The sequence below is a fragment of the Thalassophryne amazonica genome, chromosome 22 (genome assembly GCF_902500255.1).
Source record: "Thalassophryne amazonica chromosome 22, fThaAma1.1, whole genome shotgun sequence".
Lineage (NCBI taxonomy): Eukaryota > Metazoa > Chordata > Actinopteri > Batrachoidiformes > Batrachoididae > Thalassophryne > Thalassophryne amazonica.
Genome location: NC_047124.1, coordinates 10,244,206 through 10,269,927, shown reverse-complemented (window position 1 = coordinate 10,269,927; position 25,722 = coordinate 10,244,206). Strand labels below are relative to the sequence as shown.

At 41.5% G+C, this 25,722-nt stretch overlaps 2 protein-coding genes across 4 annotated transcripts; one reads left to right on the top strand and one right to left on the bottom strand.

Moving 5' to 3' along the window:
- Positions 1-12: 12 nt before the first annotated feature.
- On the top strand, positions 13-12,530 carry si:ch211-244b2.3 (uncharacterized protein LOC557230 homolog). The gene is made up of 11 exons (XM_034163309.1): positions 13-222; positions 2,293-2,425; positions 3,876-4,020; positions 4,098-4,218; positions 4,297-4,369; positions 5,648-5,771; positions 9,274-9,379; positions 9,460-9,538; positions 9,633-9,690; positions 10,817-10,931; positions 11,014-12,530. Exons 1-11 carry the CDS (start codon positions 213-215, stop codon positions 11,073-11,075), a joined length of 1,026 nt encoding a protein of 341 aa, XP_034019200.1. The 5' UTR covers positions 13-212; the 3' UTR covers positions 11,076-12,530.
- On the bottom strand, positions 12,018-25,306 carry scyl2 (SCY1 like pseudokinase 2). Of its 3 annotated transcripts, none has more exons than XM_034163306.1 (19): positions 25,175-25,306; positions 22,909-23,098; positions 22,656-22,813; positions 21,957-22,101; positions 21,292-21,441; positions 20,805-21,026; positions 19,944-20,060; positions 19,726-19,851; positions 19,479-19,655; positions 18,560-18,571; positions 18,275-18,397; positions 17,936-18,049; positions 16,151-16,283; positions 15,958-16,076; positions 15,590-15,690; positions 15,380-15,449; positions 15,195-15,272; positions 14,990-15,112; positions 12,018-14,905 (listed from the first exon to the last, which is right to left on the bottom strand). In XM_034163306.1, the coding sequence occupies exons 2-19, from the start codon at positions 23,083-23,085 to the stop codon at positions 14,309-14,311; spliced, it is 2,742 nt and encodes a 913-aa protein (XP_034019197.1). In that variant the 5' UTR covers positions 23,086-23,098; positions 25,175-25,306; the 3' UTR covers positions 12,018-14,308. The 3 variants fall into 3 exon arrangements, with proteins under 3 accessions (XP_034019197.1, XP_034019198.1, XP_034019199.1); XM_034163307.1 differs by having other exon boundaries at positions 22,909-23,093; XM_034163308.1 differs by lacking the exon at positions 18,560-18,571.
- Positions 25,307-25,722: the final 416 nt, after the last annotated feature.

Below are 25,722 nucleotides of genomic sequence, written 5' to 3'. Positions count from 1 at the left end.
ACAGCAAAAGCGTAGTTCAGTGTCAGAGCAAGTCGAGCGACCTCAGGGACGTTTTCTTGGAAAATGCTTGTTTTTTAAATTCTCTTTTCATACTGATCGACAGTTTTTCAATTGAATCTCTTTTGGTTTGATTTTTGAAGTTGTTGAGAAAAGCGTTCTTGTGGCACTCTGACATTTTTATTGATGTGACGAGGCGTTGGATCGAACGGCACATGGCTTCAGGTTTGTGCTTCATGACCTTTAACCTTTCACAAGCGTTTTTAATTCACATCTGTGGAAGCCCGATTGAAGCGTTCTGGCTGAGGGCTGGAGCGTGCGGGGCTCTAGGGGGCGCTGGAGCTCCCCCTGGATTAGTCATAGCACCCCCATAGCAACCCCACATTTATTATTTTAATTTAATTTCATCCCATGTTTTAAGGCCTTGTCTACACTAAAACTGAACTTCTGCTATACAATCTTTTTCTTTGTCATTTTCAAAGCGTTCCATTCTGAAAATGCTGTAGTACACATGCCAGACCTGTATGTAGCGCTATAACGCTTCTACAAAAAATGGAGAAGAAGACGTGGAGCGAATCAATTTAGCGACGAAAGCTAAAACTTTAGAAGCCGGCTCACGGATTAAATAAAGTCTTTTAATCTGACCTGTTCCCAGAATTCATCATCACAGATGAAAGCTGTTCTCCACATGACACCCTTGTTTTGGAAGATGACGTCTGGAAATGCGTTAATTCGTTATGATGGAAGTTACTTGTTAAGGGGGGAGGGTTTTTTTTTTTTAAGTTTTTAAAGAGTTTTTAAAGAAGCCCCTCAGCGTCTTTCTGTTCTGCTCTGGGTGAGTTTCTCAAACTGAGCTTGAGGACGCCAGCACTGTTAACAACATGTTACAGAGGCAGGGCGATGACATCATCCTTTCAGTTTTCCACTGGCATTTTCATATTTATGTGATTAGATACATATTTCACTCATAAAATAAAATAAACATTCATCAGTGACATCAACATGATCGTAATAATAAGTTAGAAGTTTGATTTATAATGCACCTTTCATTAATAAAAATCTCAAAATGCTACAGGAAAAAAACAAGGATAAATAAGAGAATAAAAACAGAAAATCTTAAGATAAAACCAAAATAAAATAATAAAATTCAAATTATTGAGGGCAGTCTAAACAGGTATGTCTCAAGGCTTTTTTAAAAGCTTCCACGGTTTGTGGAGCCCTCTGGTGGTCAGGGAGTTCCAAATATGAGGGGCAGCTGAACAGAAGGCCCTGTCTCCCATGGTGTGAAGCTTGGTGCGAGGGAGACAGAGAAGATTAGTGTTGTATGAACGGAGGGAATGGGAGGATGTGTGGGGAGTGAGGTGGTCTTTGAGGTATGTGGGGGCATTGCCATGGATGCATTGGTGGGTGATGAGAGCAATCTTAAAATGGATTCTGTAGGTGATGGGTAGCCAGTGAAGGTTATGGAGTATAGGTGTAATGTGTTCCTGTTTATGTACACTCATCAGAGTTCTAGCTGCACAGTTTTGAATGTATTGGAGCCTTTGAAGGTTTTTTCCAGAGATCCCAAAGAGCAGGGAGTTACAGTAGTCAAGCCTAGAGGAGGTAAAGGCATGGAAGAGTTTTTCAGCATCAGTGATGACATCATACTGCAGTGAGTGTATTTTCAAGTTGCTGAAATGGTTAGGTTTTTGCTGCCCAAATATCCATGAGTGGAATTGGAAAGAAGTGAAGTCTGTGTCGCCTAAAGAACTACCTGAGGAACAGCAGAAGGCACAGACCAATCAGTGACCCAGTGTCACTCTTGGCAATTACCCCTCAGAGAACACAGCCTCTGGACAGCAACCAAATCATTGATGCTTTTTGCTATTAACCACAACAACAGGCGTATTGTACTGTTATGAAGACATCAATGGTAGGTGAACGATTTTCTCTCTGCCTGCTAGTGGCATTTTTTCCCTGAGGCTATAAACTACATGTGTAGGTCTGTGGATATTTGTATTGAACAATAGCCTAGGTTTGTGTGTGATTTTGGTTATTCTGTATGTCATTAGTGACTGTCGCAGATCAGAATGTGGCTATGTGTACACATGCCCAGGAATGTGGCAGAGGTGTAGCAGAGAGCTGTCGTGACACATGAACCCATAGCACCCTCATAAAAATGCCAAGCTCCAAATGCCCCCATAGCACCTGCAGAAAAAAAAATCTCTGGAGCCATCACTGGGCTGGAGACGCCAACATGAGTGCAGCAGATACACGCTGACATCCTTATTTCTTTTCTTTTTTTTTTAACAGTCAACTTTAAACATTACGAGTGGCAGCTGTCAGATGGACGTCAGTGGTACAGAATTGACAATGACCATGTGATCGAGAGCCACTACTGTCAGCCTGGAGCCAAAGGAATCACCATCAACACCAGCAACTATGGGTAACTACTCTCACGTTTTATCAGTCCTTCCCGCTGATGTCACATGGTAATGGCCGGTGGCCATTGTGAATTATGGGAACTTCCCACTAGTCCTAGAGTCCACTAGTCCTAGGTCTAGTCCTAGAGTCCACTAGTTCTAGGTCTAGTCCTAGGGTCCATTAGTCCTAGAATCGACTTGTCCTAGGTCTAGTCCTAGAGTCCACTAGTCCTAGGTCTAGTCCTAGGGTCCACTAGTCCTGGTCCTAGTATTAAGGAGAGCATGTTAAAATTGTTTTTATATTTATGGTAGGCTATATGTTACACTAAAGTATGTTAGCTCTCTATGTTGCTTTGCACAGCTTTACACAAGTCTAGAGAGACTGCTAGGGTTGCCACTTTTCAGAAATGAAAATAAAGGATGCCGACCATGGCTCCTCGGGGCCACTACCACCAGTCAATAAGTGGTATATTTAATTTTGATAAAAATATTTACTCACAGTTAAAGCTTTAAGTACTTTATAAACACGAAACGGATAATGATAAACTGTGCAGTCACTGAAGTGTGCAATAATAAACATAAATATTAAGGAAAACAGACCAATAATTTTAATCGTTAAAGTGAGGCCATTTTTACTTTAAGTGGAAATAAAAAATAAAAATACTTGTTTGCCGACAATTTGCCTTGTACCTATTGACACTAAAGCTGTCAAGCCAGGGGTTCGACTCTTCCCACTCATGTTTGTACATTTGCAAACATTTTTGCTTCTTTGGACGTGGTGGATTTTCCTCGCTACAGGACCGGACACGAGGTACAGAGATGACATTGGCAGCCCATAATATTTCCTGTGTTTTACTTTGTGCGTTGTTCAGCGTTGATGAGTGTCTGTGGGACATTTACTAAAATACGGAATAATTTCCATCCCATATTGATTCAATATGAGACGCAACAATGAATTGTCAAATAAAGGACAATTCTGTATTTTAAGGGATGGATGGTAACCCTAGAGACTGCATGAACTTGTAACTCAGCATCCAGAAAGTTACTCCAAGGTATGAAGAGTTGAGTACCGAGTCTAGATCAAGTATTTCCAATAGATACGTCCTGATCAAACAGCCAATATATAATCAATCAAACTGAAAAATGATTAGATTAGATAGAACTTTACTGATCCCTTGGGAAGACTTCCTCTGGGAAAATAAGGTTCCAGCAGCATTGTATAGCAGCACACAGGGTAAAAAGCACACAGAGTATCAAAAGTGGGAAAAAAACACTTTGCAAATATAAATACACAATATAAATATCAGACATACTCATCAATACTGGTTTATTAGCTACTACTGTTCCTCTCATTCTCATTCCCAACCTCTGTCTTCCTGTTACTCCTCTTTCCTCCCCCCCCCCCCCCCCCCCCCCCCCCCCCCCGAGAGAGGAGTTGTACAGTCTGAATTGTACATTCTTGTGTCTTCACAGGAAGATCTTCATAGATTTTGACACCTTGCAGATTCCAAACAACACTCTAACAGTACAAAGGCTAAGTTTGCTCCCTGAGGAACAGGCGGAGGACATCTGCTGGTACTTCCGAGATGACCTGCTGTGGTGTGAATATGGTTCTCAGGTGAGGAGACGATTCTTTTCTTCACAGATTCCTCTAAGGATCCTCTTTAACGCTTGTCATCTCCATGTGTCCTTCAGGGCTCCAGCATGTTGGTCTCCTCGGCCAACAGTAAAGACATCGAACATCAGTTCTCTATAGATCCTCAGGGAACCTTCAGCTTCTTCATCAGCTCCACAACCTACGTGCTCAACTTCTCCAGTAGGTGTCGCGGCAAACGGGTTTTGTGTTTCAGCTACTTTATGTCAGTCGGGCTAAATGGAAGTGTTTATTTGGCAGCCATGACCCAAACAAACTGTACCACAGGCATGTGCAGGGATGTACGGCGGCGGCCAAAATTCTCTGATCACAGGTGAGACTTTAATTTTGTAAGTGCGTGTGTGTGTTTGTACACACAACTCATTAAGAATGCATGGTAGACACTTGTTACTGACAACATGGTAACACCAAAAATACATAGTAAAACACTTTCAGAGGTCTCAAACCGGTTCCAGAAAGGGCCAAGAGGGTGCAGGTTTTCCACCCAAATCACTAGGTGATTTCACTGATTAACTGATTCCACCTGCTCAAAGTGATGTTAATCAGTGAAATCACCTGGTGGAGTGGGTGGTGCACAAAAAACCTGCACCGTCTCGGCCCTTTCTGGAACCGGTTTGACATCTCTGCACTTGATACACCGTACAGTACATATAGACACTTAATACTTCCATCATCGGTACCCAAGGGAATAAGTCAACTGATTACATTTGATTTTAGGGTTGTTTGGAGCACATGTTGGAATATGTTAATGTAGGGTGACCAAACGTCCTCTTTTCCCAGGACATGTCCTGTTTTCACGTCCGGTCCTGGCCGTCTTGGGTTTGTTTAGAAAGTGATGACAATGTCCTGGTTTTCATTGTTTTTCATTAAATTGACTGGCAGTCGGGGAGCTACTAATCGCCGGAACTATAGGTAGAATGGAACTGAACAAATGGTAATTGGCAGAATGGGTTGTTTTTGCTTATATGACACCCAAAGCAAGTATTGATGAGATGATCAGATCTCATCATTAAAATACTCAAGTCATTTAGCCACTATATAAAGCTATAGGTCAGCATTAGAAGCCCCAAACTCTTGACAGAACAGCGACGGAATGGCAGAACGGGAGCTTGTGTGGTGCCATCTAGTGTTAGTGAGGGTAAATTTTACAATATGGTGATCTGCTATTCCGTCAATTAGTGCTAATTTCTACAGAAAAGAGATAAATTTGTGCTTTGAATATGACAGGGGGCATTATCTTGAGATTGGTTATCAACAATGCTGTTCTGTCAATCATTCCGGCAATTGTATTATCAGTCAGGTTCTGCCAACTGTTCCGGTTCCACAGATTAGTAGCCGCTGCCAAATGAGTATCATTTGAGTATTTCATTGCCTGGTCGAGTGTCCCGGTTTTCAGTAATCAAAATATGGTCACCCTATGTTAATGAGTATGAAGAGATTCTACAGTATTACTCAGCATTGATGCCTGAGAGCTGCATTGTATTAAGCAAATTAACTGTATACACACTACATACAAAACTAAATGCGATGTCTAGTCCTCCCTCTTGAAATCCAGCTGTAGTTCGCCACTTTGATGATAGTTTCTTTGCAGTCTTCATTCGCCCTTCAGTCTTCCTTTGGGCACCACCCCGTCCTCCTCCTCCCAGCTCACTGGTGGATGCTGCAGGTGGGAGTTCATGGGAGACAACAACGTGTGGACGGAGTACCAAGCACACGTGAGTAACGTATCCAACAGTTTCAGGTACTCGTAGAAGATTTTTTTTGATGGACCCAAAGGCCACTTAAACCGAAAGCTTGACTTCTAAACCTACAAATTACCCACTAGAACCACCATTGAGATCAAACTTCTTGTGTTGAAAGACATTAAAGCTACATATATACGTTTTTAAATTGGGGTGCATGCATTATCACTGGAAAGTCTTGCAAAAAATGTGGAAAATGATCCCAATTTTACAATGTCGACAAAAGTGGATAAATAAGATGTCTCGATGATCTGGAGCTCATCTGCCCTGCATGGTTTCTGTTTCTACCTGCTGCAACCACACCTGATTAGTCAAGTCTGACTGTGGATTGGCTGAGCACACGTAATTCAGTTAATTAGCACTGGATCAAGGCGGGAAAGCTGCGAATCATGCAGGGCAGGTGATCTCCAGGATCAGGATTGATTATCCCAGCTCTAGAAAGCAAAACCTGCCACCATAGGTTAAAGAAGGTCAAATCCAACAGCATAATTTGCAAGCCCATATATGAGTTCCTATTTCTGTTTGAACTACGGATCCATCACCTCATGAATTTGATTTCCTCCCTGTTGATTTACATTGGGCCAAAAATTTTGCTCTTGCACATTGACCTTGAGTTTTGACCCTGAAATGTCAAGTGTTAATGGTGTCACCCTTGGGTGGATGGTAACCCATATGTAAAGTTGTGTATATATCCATCCATTGATTCTTGAGATATGTATATTATCAACAGTCACACAGGTGAAACCAATAAGCCCTCCAATGTCTGTCAGTGGGCTAAATTTTACTATAATAGCGTATGTATTTCTCTCACGCCCCACCTGTAAGGTTGTTTTTGCACGTGTTCTTCCTACTAACTTGGCTAAGGGCCATTCCCCTTTGGCTGACCTAGTAGTGCAAGAGCAAGAAGTTTGCTGTCGCTCAGTGACAATTGGCGTTGTTGGCAGGATGTAGCAGTTGACCCAATAGTCACAGGAGAATGTTCTGGGTTGAGGTCAAAAAATGGTGGGGAGATATGTAAGAAAGTGAAGTCCAGATTTAAAAGGTGTTCTTACTAACTTGGCTAAGGGGGATTCTCCTTTGGTCTTGAGAGAGAGAGAGAGAGGGGTCTACACAGTAAAATCACTAGTGTTAAATGAACACTGACATTGAACATATGGTCCCACTTTGGCCAAAGTAGGACCATATGTACACTGGCAGTGTGATTTAATTTAACACTGTCAGTGTTAGTTTTACACTGGTGTTTTTACTATGTAGTGTTTGAAGCCAACTGGAGCCACAAATATATGTCCCTTGATTACACAAATTATATTAATTCAAAGATGTGCCCCTCTGGATCTGGACACACAAAAAACTGACTGGGTTCTTTCTTGGTTCTTGATTCGCTGATACACACACCACCAACAACTTTTATGGAATTGAGTCTATGGTTCCACTTCCAATCCAATCCAATCCACTTTATTTATATAGCACATTTAAACAACAGAACAGTTTCCAAAGTGCTGCACATAAAAATGATTATACAACTATACAAAACAATAAACCCACTCAGATACTAATAAATAAATAAACATAAAAACAATAAAACAATAAATAAATAAAACACTAGGCCAAAGACAACAGAGGACCATACAACTCATGCAGAGCTAAAAGCCAGAGAATAAAAGTGGGTCTTCAGACGAGACTTAAAACACTCCATTGTGGGGGCTGTTCGAACGTGGAGAGGCAGAGCGTTCCAGAGTCTGGGCCCAGCCACAGAGAAGGCCCTGTCCCCCCTGGTCTTAAGTCTCGTCCTAGGCACCACAAGCTGGAGCTGGCCCTCAGACCTCAGAGCACGTGCTGGGGAGTAAATTTGGAGGAGGTCTACAATATATTGTGGGGCCAGTCCATTTAAAACTTTAAAAACAAATAATAAAATTTTAAAATCAATTCTAAAATTAACAGGGAGCCAGTGCAAAGACGCAAGAATAGGTGTAATATGTTCATGTTTTTTGCTCCCAGTTAAGAGGCGTGCAGCAGCATTCTGGACTAACTGCAATCTGTGAAGTGTATTTTGATTAATTCCATAAAAAAGTGAATTGCAGTAGTCCAGGCGTGAAGAAATAAAAGCATGCATGACGCGCTCCAAGTCAGAAAAGGATAAAATTGATTTAATTTTGGTTAAAAGACGAAGCTGATAAAAGCTGGATTTAACAACCGCCTTGACCTGCCTGTCCAGTTTAAGATCAGAGTCCATAATGACGCCAAGGTTGGTGGCTGTGGGCTTCATGTGTTGACTGAGAGGGCCCAGGTCTAATCGAACTGTGGAACCAACACTGGGCCCAAACACCATCACCTCGGTTTTTTTCTCATTTAAGCTAAGAAATTTTTGAGCCAACCAAGCCCTGACGTCTTCCAGGCACACAAGCAAGGGTGTCAGGGGGCTGCTAGAGTTCTTCTTAATAGGCAAATAAATTTGAGTATCATCTGCATAAAGATGATAAGATATGCCATGTTTTCTAAACACCTGACCTAATGGGAGAAGGTATAGGGTGAAGAGAATAGGCCCAAGAATAGAACCCTGGGGGACTCCACAGTTCAGAGGAACAGAAGACGAGGTGGACTCCCCCAGCCTGACAGTAAATGAACGGCCTGTAAGGTAAGAATGGAACCAGTCCAAGGCTGTCCCCCTGACACCCACACAGTTCTCAAGAAGAGATAAAAGAGTTGCATGGTCAACTGTGTCGAAGGCAGCAGTCAAGTCTGAAAGCACCAGAATGGCGGAATCACCAGAATCAGTGATTAAAAACAGGTCATTAAAAACCTTTAAAAGTGCAGACTCCGTGCCGTGAAATAATTTATAACCTGACTGAAAACTGTCTAAAATGTTATTCGTTTCTAAAAACTCTTGTAGTTGTACAAGAACAGCTTTTTCCAAAATCTTTGAAATAAAAGGAAGCTTAGATATGGGCCTATAATTAGAGATAACAGAGTTATCAAGACTCGCTTTCTTTAAAAGAGGCTCAACTGCAGCCTGCTTACAAAATGCAGGAACTTTTCCTGACATAAGGCTGCTGTTGACCAAAACAACAACATCAGGGCCGATAGTTCCGCAGACCTCTTTAAAGAGTCGTGGGGGGATACAGTCTGAGGGACAAAATGAAGATTTGAGATTTTTAACAATATTTGATAAATCTGAAAATAACACAGGTTGATGTATGGTTGAGTATTCCAGGTGACAAGTAGACAAATCAACCAACCACCTTGGCACTGATCATAAAGGGATGGATGGATGTCTGTCTGTCTGTCTGTCTGTCTGTCGGTCGGTCATTGGGACATTTGCATAGGGTGCAAGCTACCTGTCTTGTTTCCAACTGGAATTAGACTTGAGGTTTACCGGACTTGGATTTGGACATCCTAAACACTCAGGTATTCTCCCCAGCTGTTGTTATTGTAGAAGGTGTGGCTGTCTATAAAGTGCCGATCCCTGTGTGTTTAGGTGTGCTCCTTTGACAGTTCCACTATTGAGCAACAGTACCAGCTAAACCCCACCGGCCAGCTTCACTTCAACATTAAGAGATTCTCGTACACACTGGATTTTTCAGGTGGCACACACAAACACAGACTTTACCTTCTGCTCTAGGGTTTTGATCACTAAAGCATGTTCAGTGTTGCTTTATGACAGGAATGGTCCAAGTCAATAATCAAATCGGGACAAGAAGAGAAGTGAGAAGGATGGTGGATGGTATGAGTCAAACCCACAGGTTTGCAATGCACACAATGTTTAGGAAATACCGGTACCTAAAAACCCAAAAAGCACAACTATAAATTCTAAATGTGATTTCTTTTATTCTGCAGAGGTGAAGTACAGTGGCAGTACAGTGATGACAATGGAATGTGGAGAGATTTTTCCAAAGTAAGACTTCCAGTAGTTCAAAAAACATTAACATCACTGGGCATTGAAGAGCTAGAAGATCATACCTCCACTAAAGCAGAGTGATCCTTGAATTACATATCAGGACATTTCAAGCCCAATTCCTCACAAAACACCAACTTGTTTAACATCCCTGCTGAGCAAAAATCTGTTTTATTGTGAAAGAGCTTGACACCACCTTCGAGTAAAATCCAGGCTTTCAATGCCTTCTTGGACACCATCATCAGCAGGTGGATCTGTATGCGGCAAAAGTGTTGAAGTTGTAGAGACATTCACATTTATGTCTCTGTGTTCTCAGCCTTTGAGGTTGAGAAACATCTCAGAAGAGCTTATGAAGCCATGAGGTCAGTGGACGGAGTGTTTTGCAATGGCAATACCTTTGCAGGAGAATGAAGGTCTAAGTCTTTAGGAAGGTGGCGTGTCCTGTCCTACTGTATGATTTTGAGACTTGGATGCCAACTAAGTGACCCAATGCGATGACTGGATCTCTTTGGTATGAGGTTGCTTCAAATGATCCTTGGTTATCGCCAGAATTACTTTGCCAAACAAAGAGTTACTTAGGCAGACATGCATTGTGAGGGAACATCAGCTACGGCATTTTGGCCATGCAGTATGTTTCTCTGGCCATGATCCAGCACGTAGGTGCCTCATTGTTGACCCAGTGACTAGAGCAGGCCAAAGGGAAGCCCACTCTTCATCATGCAGATACTAGTGGTGGAGATGGACCAGTTTTATGCCTGGGTTGTTGCCATCCAGGATAGAAGGCAGTGCTGTGGTGTGATGGATGCCACCACACCTGACCTGTTATTTTCTGGATCTGCCTGGAAAATTTCAGTTGCTGCTCACGCAGATTGTAACCAAACATTAGTGATGTGGGTTTGTCACAAAGAGCAGCTCATATAAGTGTGACATATGTCACAGACATCGAAAACAAGATGATTCAGGTCTACATTTTACACCAGGAGAACTTCAACACAATGAGACAGCACTGGGAGACATCTGAGAACTTTTCAGATATAACCACCTCAATTGTATTTTAGTGTAGAATGTTTAAAAATTAGACAATATGACCCCTTTAAATTCTGACCATAATTCTATCTTCCTGCAGGGAAACAGCCAATGCAGCGTTTCTAGTCAGGACATCGAGCTTGAGTACCAGCGGAACCCGTACGGCACCATGATGTTCACCACCAAGTACTTCAGATATGAGCTTGACTTCTCAGGTGACCTGAAAACTCACGACTACAGTTTGGTTTTTTAAAGAATGCATGACTTTTTTTTTTCTTTGCTGTTTCTCTTTCACAGCCATGACCCAGAGGAATGTGACCACAAACACTGTGAGATCCGTGCAAAGAGTCAGTCAGTGACGCGTCTGGAGGCTTAGAACCATCTGATTGAGGAAAGTCTCCTCCATCACAGCCTTCTGTCCTGGGACCGTGTGTTTGGAATGTGTCAGAAATGTTTCTCAAATGCTGCCAACTGTGGATGATCTCATTGGATAATCCAGAGCACGTCTTTGTGTTCTAAAACGTTTAAATTTTGTTATATCTGCAGCAATATTTTTTTCCTTTTTTGGGGGGGACAAACTGCTCAGTTTGTCACGGTCATACTTGTTTCTGAAGGGTAAGATTTCTTTGTACTTCACTGAAGCCTTCCTAAATTTTCTACATCACATATTGAACAGACCAATCACTACTCAGTATGATTTTGAACAGGCCAATCATAATAAAGGTGGGCTGCATTTTTCAGTGAAGGAGCTGGAGATGCACCAACAGGTTTTTTTTTTTTTCTTGACAGTTTTTGTGAAAAATCTGCACAACAAAATACATATTTGTAAAAACACATTTTAAGGTGCTTAAAAATACTGTGAGGCCCATAAAGGGCTTCTTAATTATCCTTTTTATGTAAAAACCTGTTACTTTGTGGTAGCGACATGTTAATGTTAAATTTAAAAGTTGCTATTGCTCGCTAATTTTCCCAAACCAGCTTTCGTGTCCTTTCAGAACAGTTGATGATTTCTAAATGTTTGTTGTACCTACTGCTAAGAATTACTTTTTTTTTTTAAGTTAAATGAAGAAAAAGCATGAAAGGATCTTGACCTGATGGAAAGATTTATTATACCACAATAAAAAAGTTATTTATATCACACCTGTCAGTGGTTTTGTTCCATTAATTTATTGTGGAAATATCCAGCAGTTTAGTTCAGTCAATCAAAATAAACTTAATACAGCATCTTGACCATCTTTCTTTTCTATATGCAGAAAACTGTTTTAAAACCCCTAAAACAAACAATGACTGCGCTTTGAGAATGTGCATGTTTCCTTTATATGTACAGATTTTCATTCAGTCACCTCAGAAACTTAGAAACACAGAAAATATGGGAACCACACACACGACTGCAGTATTATACAAAGACACTGTAGAAGAATAAGCTTTAGTTGTATGCTTTGGGGTTCTGCCAGGATACATGATATCCACATACTGTAAATATAGATTAGCCAGATACAGATTAGTAAGATGGAAAAAAAAAAGCAGAAATTATGACAATGCCACAGGAAAGGTGGCATTAATAAATAAAACATTAAAAAGCCAATATCAGATCTTGGACTTCAGCATGATAATTAAACAAAATCACTATGATTCGAGGGCATCTAAAACCTTAATCTGTGTAATTTTGTTCATGATTCGACATTTAGATGTAAACTTTTTTTTTTAAATGTCAACAGTATGTAGTTAGCGTACATCTAGGGAGTTGATACACTTCGTATTATTGCACATGACTCCTAAGGCCTCTGATCCATCATCACAAGAACATTAAAAAATAAAGAAGAGAAAAGAAAAGTCAATGTATACTTCATAACGTGGCACCAGCACGGGTCTTCCAACAGCTGAACGGTGCTGAAATAAGCACACAGCCACAAATCTTTATCCGATGCAAACCATCGAGCAGGAATGACATTTTTAGGCCTTAAAACCATCTTTACTGGTCGGCGGAATCATCGTTAGAAACATATTCTTTAGTAACGAATGATAAAGCAGCTTCAGAAAGACGATTTGAGATGCATACATGACTACTCAAGCAACCGATTTAAGAGGAAAAATTTTAATACTATGAGTGACAGGGTAGTGCCAGCTGTCTACTTTTAAGCATGTACCCGTGTAAGGCACGTTAGCCAGAGTAGCGTGCACGCTGTTCTTCACTCATCTTCACCTGATGAAATGCAGCTGCTCCACAATCATCAGTGACTCATGTCGCATTTATACAAATAGATGATCCAGCACATTTTTTCCCTTTTCGGATGAGTCGAAGTATCAGAGTAGTGATAGTGAAAGTTGCTCAGGAAATGTGTAAATCGCTCAAGTCTGGAAGAGGCTGGAATCTTTTAAGCACGTTGAGGATGTAACTATGAATCCCTTTTTAATAACCATTAAATCGATCATAGCACATCAGATTTGAAAGGAGAAAAAAAAAAAAATCTACAAGCAACTCACACCATGATGAGTTTTTCTATGATTCTGGCTGAGCAGCAACTCCGCCAATTTCCACAATTAGTGGTAAAGCAGCTCTCACATGGGGCTGAGTTTGGTGCCATTTTCTCCAAATAACGACTTGCCCCCACTCATGTAACTCAAGGGGACACATCTGTAAGCTATTTGATAGAGTTCAGCACAAGTGAGGTAAATTCATACAGTTATGTCCAAAACCGGTACAAGTTGACCCAACCTTAAATGGCAAGCTATAGAAGTTGCAAACCCCAAGCCCATCCTGCGTTACACATAGGTAGTGCCAAGTCCCTAATCGGAAAACTCTACATCGGGTGTCACTTAGCCTATTTTCCCCACGTAACAAACCTCCTTAGTGACCAAATACTAAATCGTTTTGGTGTAGAACCAGCTCAGGAGGAAAGCAACATGACCACAGAGAGAAAATGATGACTAGACTCAATGCCAATGACTTCACAAAATGTAGGTTACTGACTGCACAGAAACGGTTACCATGGAGACAGGCGGCATACAAGCGACCCCGTTTGCCCCGTTTGAACTCAGTGCACGGCTGCTGATTTTTCCCATCCCTCTAGGCTCATCGGTGCTACACTTCAAGCTCCCTCCTGCCAGGAACAACAGGTTTTCAGCATGAAGGTTCTAAAACAGTGTGTCAAAGCAATAAAAGGTACAAAAGCTCCGCTAGAGTGACGGCAACACAGCAGATTAACAATTTTTAAGAAAGTAAATCTGACGCACCTTTACTCACATTCTTAGAAAGAACAAACGCTTTGTGAATAAATTTACCCCTGACATTTGCGCTCCCTCATATTTCAAGTAGAAAACAGTAGGAAACTCCTGGCATTGATAAGAACACAGCACAGTAAGAAGTCCTGTCTTTTGACTCAACTAGAAACAGACTTCAGGTGTAGGTTAGTTTGCTGAGGTCCAGCGGCCACCTAAGAGCTAGTGAGTCGGAATCAGAATCAAAAATAGACAGCAACATCCTTTGTTGGATTTTAGATCTTCACATTCAGTCGGTAACTTTCACTGCAAGAACTTCAAGTTTCTCAGTCCACAGTCACCAAAAGAATACCCTCAACCTACCATTTTACTTTTACCCAAATAAGTCTTTCAGATCGTTGTTAACGGACGTACTCTGGTTAAGAACACTTTGGTTCATGCCCGGGACAGCCGCACCTTGAGAAAAGTTCTGCGGGCTGAAAAAAGGGTTGGCTTGCATTCCAAACCCACTAGACACACCCCCCATACCTACTGGTCCACCCTGAAGCTGAGTCTGAGTATTCTGAGCTGAACCGAACTGACTGAGCCATGGGGTGTTGGCTCCAGGTGCAGTCATTTCCTTGAGGGTGACTTTGGGCTTGCTGGGTGTAAACAGGTTGTCCAAGGCTGACATGTTGGGGGTTCTATTTGTCTGCACTTGATTCTGGGTGAGGGCGCCAAAGCTTTGGGTGCTGGTGGTGGCAGCCATGCCGCTGTAAAGCCCGGGAGGTGTGGGCCGCACGCCCATGCCTCCTGCCTGGAAACCCATGTTGGGGTTAAAGCCGTTGGAGACTGCGGTGCCCACAGGACTGGCGGAGGGGAATGCAGAGAAGGTGTTGCCCTGAACCAACGCCGGGCGTGGTATGTTGGCCAAAGACAGGCTGTTTAAAGATGTCGTGTTGTTGAGAAGACTACCGGTCAGATCCTTTGTCTGAAACAGAAAATGCGGTCAGCTCTGCCATCACAAACCAATAATGTGTGTGAAGGTGGGTTCGTGCAGATATCAGTATGTCACCTGTGAGGAGTAGGTGGGGGCCGGTTTGATCGTCTGCGGTGCCAACGGCTGCTGGTTCCTCAGTTTGGCTGCTTGCTCCTGCTCCTTGGCCAATCGCTGTTTCTCCTCCAGAGTCAGGGACATCTAATCAGAGCGAAACGATGAGAGAGGGAAAAAAAGGTGACACAATGAAAGACAAACTACAAAAACCAAACTGCTTCCGTACTCTATTCGGCTGTGGGGCTGCTGTTGAAGATCCATTCTCTTTCGTGCTGGCGCTGCTGCCGCCAAAGATATCGTCAATCTGAATGCAAACCAGAGAGAATCACTTCAGGACAGTGACTGGACCATTAAACCCGGAGCAAAGTCTTCTTCCACAGTTTGCCGGTTGCTGTGAGATGAAGCTCTCACCTGGGTGCCAGAGCTCGGCTGGCTCTTGGCCTCCTCAGATTGGTTCCCTTGGCTAGAGATGGTTATGGTCCTAAAAGAGAAGAAAACAGTGAAAAAATTCCAAACAGTGCAAATATCAACTGACCATTAGTCCGTCTGTTTGTATCTTCATGATACCCAACTGCCCTCACGGTTACAACTGTGACTGTTAGTTTCTGTGTTTTTTGACACCTGTGTTGCTCCTGCATGACGTGCAGCTGCTCCAACTTCGTCTTGTGTTCAATCTCCATGCGGCTCAGCATGTCTCGGATGACCACCATAAAGGAGTTAAACTGAAACCCATCAGATAAACTTGACTTGGCAGCATTTCAGCAGAAATGTGGAAATGTCTAAGATGTGTCGCGATGGAGAAGTGAACAAAGCTCAGAAGTACATGCTGGCACTGATAACATCTGAAGCATAACATTCCAGTGGTCTGACAGAAACATTTGGAACCAGTGCTCAAGTCCCAAACCAAAAAAATGTAGCAGAATTAAGAGACAAAAGTGTGCAGTTGCCAGATTTGCAGTGTGCATGGTTGGTTGTGTATATTGTCAAACCTGGTTGAGGTTGAGGTTGTTGTCTATACAAAGAGAGATGAGGTGAGGCAGACTCTTGGTGGCGAGGTTTTCTTTAGGGATTCCCAGCTTCTTATGGCTGAAGGTGCACTTATAGATCCCTAAAACATAGAGCGAGAATCATCAAACATCCACTCCTCAAACAAGGTGGAAAAACCTTCACTGGTTTCATTACCCAGAATGCCCATGAGTACTGCGGGCTCTCTAGAGGGGATCTGCTGTAGGAAAGGAAGGATCTCATCAATGACAAACCACTTGTCCAGATATTCCAGGATCTTCCCCAGACACACCAAAGAGTTCACCCGCACCTGCACAGAAAATCACAATAAGCAGGATCAGTTTTCCCACAGCGTCATTGGCATCAACATCTGTACATAGTGCAGATGTTCCCAAAAGTACTGACACCATGTCACTGTACCGCTGTACACGTACTAGCCCGAAAGGTAATTCCTCCAACATAGCACCTTTAAGTCACATGGGACAACCCAACAGGACACACTATTTGGCCATTACAAATGACTGATGGCAAAGTTGAACAAAAGTCATCAGGAGATGATATATCCTCCCCCTGATTCCCACAACTCAGAAACAGTGTTGCTACAGTTACTTCGAAAAGTTACTTTATACGGTTACTTCGCAGCTTTATGCAGTTACTTTATTAAGAGCTGCTGACAACTTGTAACTAATAAGGTAACTAGTATGGTTGTCCATACACTAAGTAAAATCACAGGTGTTCACGTTCCATGCTCAGCAAAACTTTGTATTTTGGGGATATATCCTAATAACTTTTACTCTAATTCCAAGTGTAAGATCTTGATTAACTTTGGCCTCCTGCAGGCCAGGAGGATGGTGGCTCTGTCTTGGAGAGAGACTGAAGTATCATCTGCACAGTCCTGGATTAGAGAGATGGCAAGGTGTGTTGCATTAGAAAAGCTAACCTATGTAATTAGGGGCAATGCACAAGAATTTGAAGTGGTCTGGACACCCTTGATGGAATTCCTAAGGCAATGATGGCTTATATTTATTTGTAAGAAAGACGGTTGCGTGTGATTTTTTTTTCTATTTTGTTTTTGGGTGTGCGTGTAGGCAGCAGGATGCATTCCACTGTGCAATTAGTGTGGTGTGTACCGACGTGTGTTGTTAAATTTCTATTGAAAATCAATAAAAACATTGTAACTAATACTTTGCTGATTACTCAATCTTAAAAATAACCAAGTTAGATTACTAATTACTTCGTTATATTCAGCAGCTGCTGACAAGATGTCCACAGCTGCTGATGAAGTAACTGTAAAATGTAACTGTTTAAAGTAACTTTTCAGAGTTACTGTGACAACACTGCTCAAAAATACAAAGCTTCAGGAGGCTCACCCAAGTACACCCTTATGCTAAATATGAATGAAATTGGTCAACTGGTTCTTGAGATATCACGCAAATGAGCGAAAACAGATGGCTGGACATGCTGATCGCTATATCCCCCCGTATTTCATACCGAAGGGATAAAAAGGAAGCTATTCCCAACTAGAAGAACTTCATTGTAAAGTACACTCAAACTTAGCTTCCTCGTGAAAAAGGTCATCTTAGAGCAATGCGACATAATACCTTTGGGGTTCTGAATTTTCAAAAGAAAACCATCATGATTGACCCTGTACTCCCTGATATATCAGGACAGAAAGACTTGTACAGACACATGCTGAACAATACACTCCAGCCAGACTTCCCATCATGTCATCTCTATTTCCTGTGCGATGCCACCTGATTGGCGCAGAAGGACATTTCCCACCACCCAATTTTGTCTGGTGGCTTATCTGAATGCAACCTAGGATTTAAAAACGAAGTCTTCATGTATGCTTGTCCAAAAAAACAGAACCACCTAAATCTGTGATAACTGCACAAATACTAGAAGGCAAAGACAAACGAGGAAGAAAGACATGCGGTGATCAGTAAACGACTGGAGACTCACAGCTAGGGAGGAGGTCTGTAAGCAGGCTGATTTAATTCGAGGAATGAGGGCGTTCTTCATGGACGGGTAATCAATCAGGTTGGCAAAAGTTGGGATGATATTCAGGCAGAGTTCCTGTTGGCAAAAAGTACAACATCCGCTTTCACTGTGCCCGAAAGAAAACACACGACATGAGCAGAGCACTGTTCTGAAAATGTAAAACTGCTTTCATTGCATAACAGCTGTGTCCATAGCAACAAAATCTAATGTTTCAAAAAGCATGTGGTTCATCATATTTGCCAAGATCAAGTTTCCGAGCAATTGGAAGGTTTATCTCAGAAGTCATTTTGCTTTCAGTACCTGGATCTGCACAGACGGGGCTTCCAGAGCGCGATAGACCATCGGCAGCACGCTGTTCTTTATGTCTTCTGATGGTGTCTTGGTCAGCAGCAGATCCATCTTCTGAAGGAAGATCAGCAGGATCTGCACAGTACAAGATTCCAGAACAGAAAAAAAGTCAAACACTAAAGAATGCTGGCCTTTTTTCTGCTAAGGTGTTAAACTAAAAATATATCAGCTGGCCTTAGTGAAGCTTTTACAGAAAACAATGCGCACAGATGCAGATTCTGAGCAAAGACCACTTACCATATTGCTAGCCTGAAGAAGCATGAAAAGAAAAACACAAGAGACACAGAGCACGCTGCTTTAAGTGTGACACTCAACTTTTACCTCAATGTGAAATATCAAAATCCCACAAAAACCAAAAGGAAATAAGGCTCAGCTGCCTTTTCATCACAACAGTACAGTAGAGCGCATGCAACACCGTCCCTGCTGCGCCCATTCTCCGGCCAATCTCAAAACCCTCACTCATGAGCAAGACCCCGAGGTACTTGAACTATTACTATTATCATTATTACTATCCATCACAAATCTGTCGTAGTGTTGAAGAACTTTAATCTCGGAGGATATTATACAAATAATGGATGGCAAGTCGTCCAACATAGAGAAATATTAGATGAAGAAAAGTTATATTGGACGAGGCGGCTACGCTTGTTATGTTCTCCACCCCCTCCCAAATTAAGCAAACAACAAAGAGTCAAGTAAATTAGATCAATTAATTTTGTTGTGCACAGCATATGAATGCTTCTAAAACATCAATAGCGTGCTTGTCTACCTTCTTAGTGTTTTTGGGATCCTTGGAGTTCAATATTTCCACCAATTCCTCCTCTGTGAACTCAGCAAACCTCGCTGGCAGACGATTTTCTGCTGTTGTTGACATGTTTGTTGCCATTTTTTCAACCAGCGTCTGTCAGCTAGTTCCTGACCTTCGTATGCCGCGCTCTGATTGGCCAGCTGTTGGCAGTAAGCTCTAACACTATTGGTCAGTGGGAACCGATCCAATATAACTTTTGGTCCTAGCCTTTTTGGGTCCTTTTGGATCCAACATAACTTTCTGGCACCAAGCATGCCAAAATACAGGTAAATGATGGACAGAAAGGCTAATCTGTGACTGGCTGTTGCAACCTGAGTGGAGAGCATAAGAAGTTGACATGTCTCTGTCTACCTGTATCGGCTCCTGCTGCTTAAAAACAGGCGTGAGTTCCGGCAGAATGAGTCGAATGTATTCCTCCTTGGTGCACTCCTCTGCGATCAACAGCACGTTGGGCAGAACAAACGGAACCATGTCTGGGTTGACGAACTCTGATGTCAACGCGGGCAGGATGCGGAACACGACCACTCTCTGCGAGAAAGAACACAAGTTCAAAGACACTTCTTCATGCAGATCATACGTAATAAACAGATTAAAATACCTTGGGTAATTTAGGCAACACTTTAGGCAAGCCTTTGTAAAACTGGGATTTCTGAAGATTGTCCCTCTGGAAGAGCGAGTCAAAGTACTGTAGGGTCACTGCACCCACATCATCAAAAAATGGAATCTGGATTGCAAACAGTCACAGAGAAAATTACTTTAACTATATAGATATCTGCAACAGATGACTGCACACGTGTCCAAAAGACAAACTGGAACCTTGGTCATCTGGTCTGCGTCGGGCCTAACAGTGGGCGTGACGCTAAGCAGCATCTTGACATGTTCCCGCACCTCCTCTGGGATCTTGGTGAGCAGGGCTGGACTTATGTTGGTAAGCTGCAAAATATGAAAGAGGAGAATAAGAAAAATGTCTAACCAGTCACACAAGAAAGCTCCATTAAACTTCTTGGCTCTACTACAGCTATGATCTCCTGTCAGGACTGAACTGTGATTGCGACATTAAGTTTATATTATTATTTATTTGGAGATGTCCCTTTGGAATTATTGTCCCTCATATAGATCTTCATATGGCGCACCACCAATGTGTGAAGAGTCAGTGAAAACCATCAACAGGTTTAGGAGGCATCACGTTAACAAGACTCATGGTGAGACAGTTGGACAAAGTGTTTCCTGTATAACCCCGCCCTTCCCACTGTTTGGCATTTTTGAATTTGTCCAAAGTACACGTTACATTTCAAAAAGTATCTTCCAAGTTGTCTAAATTATTTCTACTTTCCCATTGCACTGCAAAAACTGATATCTAAGAAAGTAAAAAAGACTTGTTTAAAGAAAATTTGACTTATTTTTTGTCTAAATAAAAAAATAATCTTGTCAAGCATTTTTTTTTTTTTACATAAAAAGGCTTATTTTTGGAAAATGTTTGCTCGTTTTGAGAATTCTAACCAAGCAAAATTTTCTTACCCCATTGGCAGATTTTTTTTGCTTAATACAGAACAATTTGGCTAGATTTGGGATTATTTGTCTTATTTTGGGAAGGGCAGTTTTTGCAGTGTGATTGAAAAATTAGCTAGTTGACTCAGTTATTCTGCATGCTCGTTCACTGGGCACACCTCCACCCACCTGGTCCAATTGTCTGCTGAAGCTCTTAAAAATATCATGCTTGTTGACTTGGAAAACAGGCTTGCCCTCATTGAAGACAGCGTGCATGACCACGCCCAGTGAGTACATGTCAGAGGCGGAGTCACAGCTGACGGACAGGATATACTCCGGCGCCAGGTATTCAGGGTTCGGGAGGCAGAGTGGAGGAAGGTTGGGATCCCATTCTTTACATGTGTATTTTGGCTGAAAGAAGGGGAGAGATTACACGAGAAAACATGGCATGTTCACTCTTAACCAACCAGCATAACCAGTCAGCCATCACAACAACAAAAATTATAAAATGTATCTTTTCTACACAATCTGTAAAGTAGAAAGGTTGGAGTTAACCCCCTTATTAGACTGTAAACAAATGTTACCATCTTCAGTAGGACTGTCATCAGCTCCCCTCACCCCCAAAAAGACATGAACATAACCCAAATTTAACCATTTATAAGCTTGAGAAACTCACCTCAGCATCTGAGGGGTTGGTGGAAGAGATGCTGAAGTCGAAGCCCATGATCTTCCAGGAGCCGCTCTTGTTGACTATAATGTTTTCTAGACAAAGGTTGCCGTGAACCATTTTCACCCCACTGTGGAGAAACGACAAGCCCTCTGAGATCTGAAAACACAGAAGAATAAGGATGTCAAGAGAGTCAGGCGGACGTGAGTGGTGAGCTCATCGGTTTAAATTTAGATGCAGCTACAGTTTGGAATCGCTGACAGGATGATTTAAATATGATCTGATCCTCAAACTATACACAGGCAGCAATATATAGGACCTGTGGTAAATACTGCAGGCTTGTCCATTTGTTTTTGTGATGAGCACATACAATGTGACAGAAAGGGGAAAGTAAATATGGTGAGTAGTAAATATACCGAGTAAAACATTAACTACAATGGCAATCTGTCAAAGCCACGTTGACAGGAAAAAACTGTCAACTGGGCAGGTTTTACAGATTTGAGAAGAAACAGCATGTGACTCCATGCTGGACACCTGGGTGCAGAAAACACTGTTGAAATATTGGGGATCAAATTTCTGACAGAGATAACTGTGTGTTAGATACTTCTTCTGAATCAAATCCCCATCCTGTGTGAAAAACCATGTCAAGGTTAAGACACTGCAACAAACCCCACCTGCAATAAGCCGTATTTGGTCTCCACATCGTACAGTTTGTATTCCTTGATGTCATTAGGAACTGGGCTGGGCAGGTTGTCCCACTGACCCAGCACATTGGACAGACTGGCAAACACCGGCTCTGTGCAGAAAGCCAGGCAGTCCCTGAAAATAGAATGCAGGATCATTTTAACAGAGAATTAAACAGACAAGGAAAGATGTAAATAGTTATGTGGTCAATGTATAGTATGCAGTCTTCAGATCATGACAGCTTTATGGCCACATGCACAGACAGATTTATCAAATATGAAAACCATCTTTGAAGTGTAACTTGTTCAATTTGCCCTTGTGGATTAGTGGTTAGCGCTATTGCCTTACAGCGAGAAGGTCGTGGGTTCAATTCCCGTGGCCTTTCTGTGTGGAGTTTGCATGTTCTCACCGTATTTGCGTGGGTTTCCTCCGGGTGCTCCGGTTTCCTCCCACATCCAAAGACATGCGGGTTAGGTGGATTGGAATCTTTAAAATTGTCCGTAGGTGTATGTGTGTGTGTGTGTGTCTGTGTTTGTTTGTCTGTTTGTGGACCTGCGACAGACTGGCGTCCTGTCCTGGGTGTACCCCGCCTCGCACTCTATGGCTGCTGGGATAGGCTCCAGCCCCCCGCGACCCTTAACTGGACTAAGCGGTAGAAGAATGAATCAATGAATATGTGTAATAATCACCGTGATTCCTCCAGAGGGTGCTGCACAGTCAGGAGACGGGGGTGGCGCAGTCTGGTCAGCTGTTGCACCCCTCTTTTCAGTGAATCAATGATTTGGTCCTTTTCAAATTTCTGATACTTGTCAATCATCTTCTTATCAAACACAAACACAGCCACTTCCTGGAGGGTTACAGACGAGAACGAATTGAAATTTGTACAATCAGATGTGTATAAGAAGGGCTGGTGTGGTCAAGGAAAGGGTATTAACAACCTACCTGTTTGGTGGACTTTTTGGTACCATTGTAGATCCTCCAGCACATGCCTGGACCCCCACTAGCTATGTGTCGGCCAACCTCAAATTCCCGCGTCACCGGGTTGCCCATAACGGCGCTGGTGACATCAGCAGTCACCTTGGTGACGGTGCTTTTTAGCTTGTTCAGCATCGACTCCATGATCAGTTCTAACCTGGCAGCCACAGTGAGAAAATTCACAGCAGATGATCACCACGAGCAGGTACAACAAGCTATCATGTACTCACACAGCGAAGCAGCTAACGCCTCCAACAATCCACATTATGGAAAAATGTAGCGCATTTACTTCAAAATTTGTACATCACCAGCATGATGACTCTGCAGAATAAGAGCCATAACGGCCCAAGCTGTCTGACTCAGTTTCACTACATCAACTCTCAAAATACTTCAGTGACAAATCGTGTTCAGCAAGAGAATGCCAGATGACCAAAAAGTGACAGTATTCTGTGCACATTAATGAGCTGCACCCCAGCTAAAAAAATTAATTAGTATCAAATCATCACACATCAACAATTGGAAAAAAAAAAGAGAAAGTATAAAAACAAATATCCTGCTCAACATTCACCCCAACTGACAGCCTTCTAGCTGAATTAAATCATCTTTTGCACAAATTGTTTCCATTTTGAAGCCGAACTATTTTATCACCTGATAAACACTCAAACCATGCAAACTGCTAAGCGGGATGTGAAGCACCAACAACAGAAGAAAAAGCAACTGCATCAATAACAGGTTCATAAATTCCATGCCTGCATCTTAATATGTGAAATAAAAGCACAGTTGGGAAACTGTGTGCAAAAGGACTTCTGGCACCCCATCACCCTTAAGTATTAATCTTATAACTGCCTCAAATCACAGAACAGTGAACACAGAGACAGAAATGAAATTTTACTTCAAACATATACTTCATCTGAATGAAGTAGTTTTTTACTATGACATTTTAGGGCCACACTGAGTTTTTTTGTTGTTGTTTTTTTAGACTTGAAGAATAAAGTTGTAAGAGCATGAGAATAAACTTGTAACAAACGCGAGAATAAACTTGTATTTTTAAGGGAATAAACTTGTAATATTCTGAGAATAGTGATAATTTACAAGAACAGACTTGTAATATTACGAGAATAAAGTCATAATTTTATGAGGAAATAACTTGTAATATTACGAAAATAACATCATAATATTAAGAGAAAAAAAACTTGTAATATTACAAGAATAAAGTTGAATAGCCCGCTGATGCATCCAGCGATAGCCCTGCAGACTGCCAGTACCAGCCATCTCCTCCTCCACAAAAGAGGTGATTTCCTCCACTTCCATGTGGTTCCACCTCCAGAACAGACACATTTTCTTGCATATTCTTTTCAAAGCTCTGATACTAGTGATAATGTGGTGCAGATGGGCCAAAAGATGATGTATTTGTAAAACCTATTCTGAAGTACAACTTCACAAAGTGCTCCACAGATCTCATATCTGCGTCTGTATATTTCGACACGCAGATGCACCAAGTTTCTTCTCATAACATTACAACTTTAGTCTTAAAATTACAAGTTTATTTTCATATTATTACAAGTTTATTCTCATAATATTCCGATTTTATTCTCGTAATATTCCGAGTTTTTTCTCATAAAAATCCGAGTTTATTTTCGTGATATTACAGGTTTATTCTCATAATATTCCAATTTTTTTTTCTCTCATAAATTTAAGACTTTATTCTCGAAGTCAGTTTTTTTTTTCTCTTAACGCCGTGGTAGATTTTTAACACTGACAGACCTAATAAATTCCATTAACTTGCTAAAAAATTTTTAATGATCTTAGATTTAAAAAAATAAAACTTCAACATGTACAAATTACACGTAATGTCTGTACATTAATCTGACAGTCGTCAGGAAACATGATATGCATAACTTCAACCTGATTATGTGACAACAACAACGTTAAAGCGTAATTTTAACACGGACTGAATCAGTGAAATGTGTTAATTTGATGGTGATGATTAGCACCGTGATCTCAGCCAACACCGAACCAAAACACAGACGGCATGTTTTTAACCATTAACCCATCATTGTATCTCTGGAACACTATTATCACCGTCTCCTGCTAAACGAAACGATTTTATCCATTAGCTAACCGAGCTAATCATTTTCACAAGCTAACCACTCAGCACTGCGTGTCCACAGTAGCTGTAAGTCCAGTTAAAATCTTATTTTGACACCAAAGTGTCACTCTGACACATACTCACCTTTGCAGAAGAATGTATTTCTTATTACTTGTAGACTCTCAGTAACACAAAGCCTCCATGTCTTTCAGGGGGGGCGCATATAAAAGCAGTTAGCTCTGTAGGCTAATGAATTTTAATGCTACTTCCGGGTTTGATGACGTCATTGCATCAACATTCTTCTATGAAATGTTTTAACTCACACGTAATTTGTTTTATTAACGGCGAACAAATTTCTAAAATATATTTGGTTTTTTAATTTTATTTGGAAAATCCTTTACTCATAAACATGTTTTTAATGCTCACAGTCTTATTACAATATTAAAACATTTTCAAAAATTACACACAAGCACAAATTTAATTACAAAATATTTTTATACAAATTTTTCTGTAATTATTTCACTAACTAAATATCCTTTTATTGCATTTTATTTTATTGTAGTTGCTGTTATCAGCTCTCTGTAGTGTTGTGTACTTTACTTGCCTGACTCGATATGTAAATGTTGCATATTAGTTGAATAGTTTAAAATATGTATTTTATACAGTTTATTACAAGCATGCCCCATAAAAAT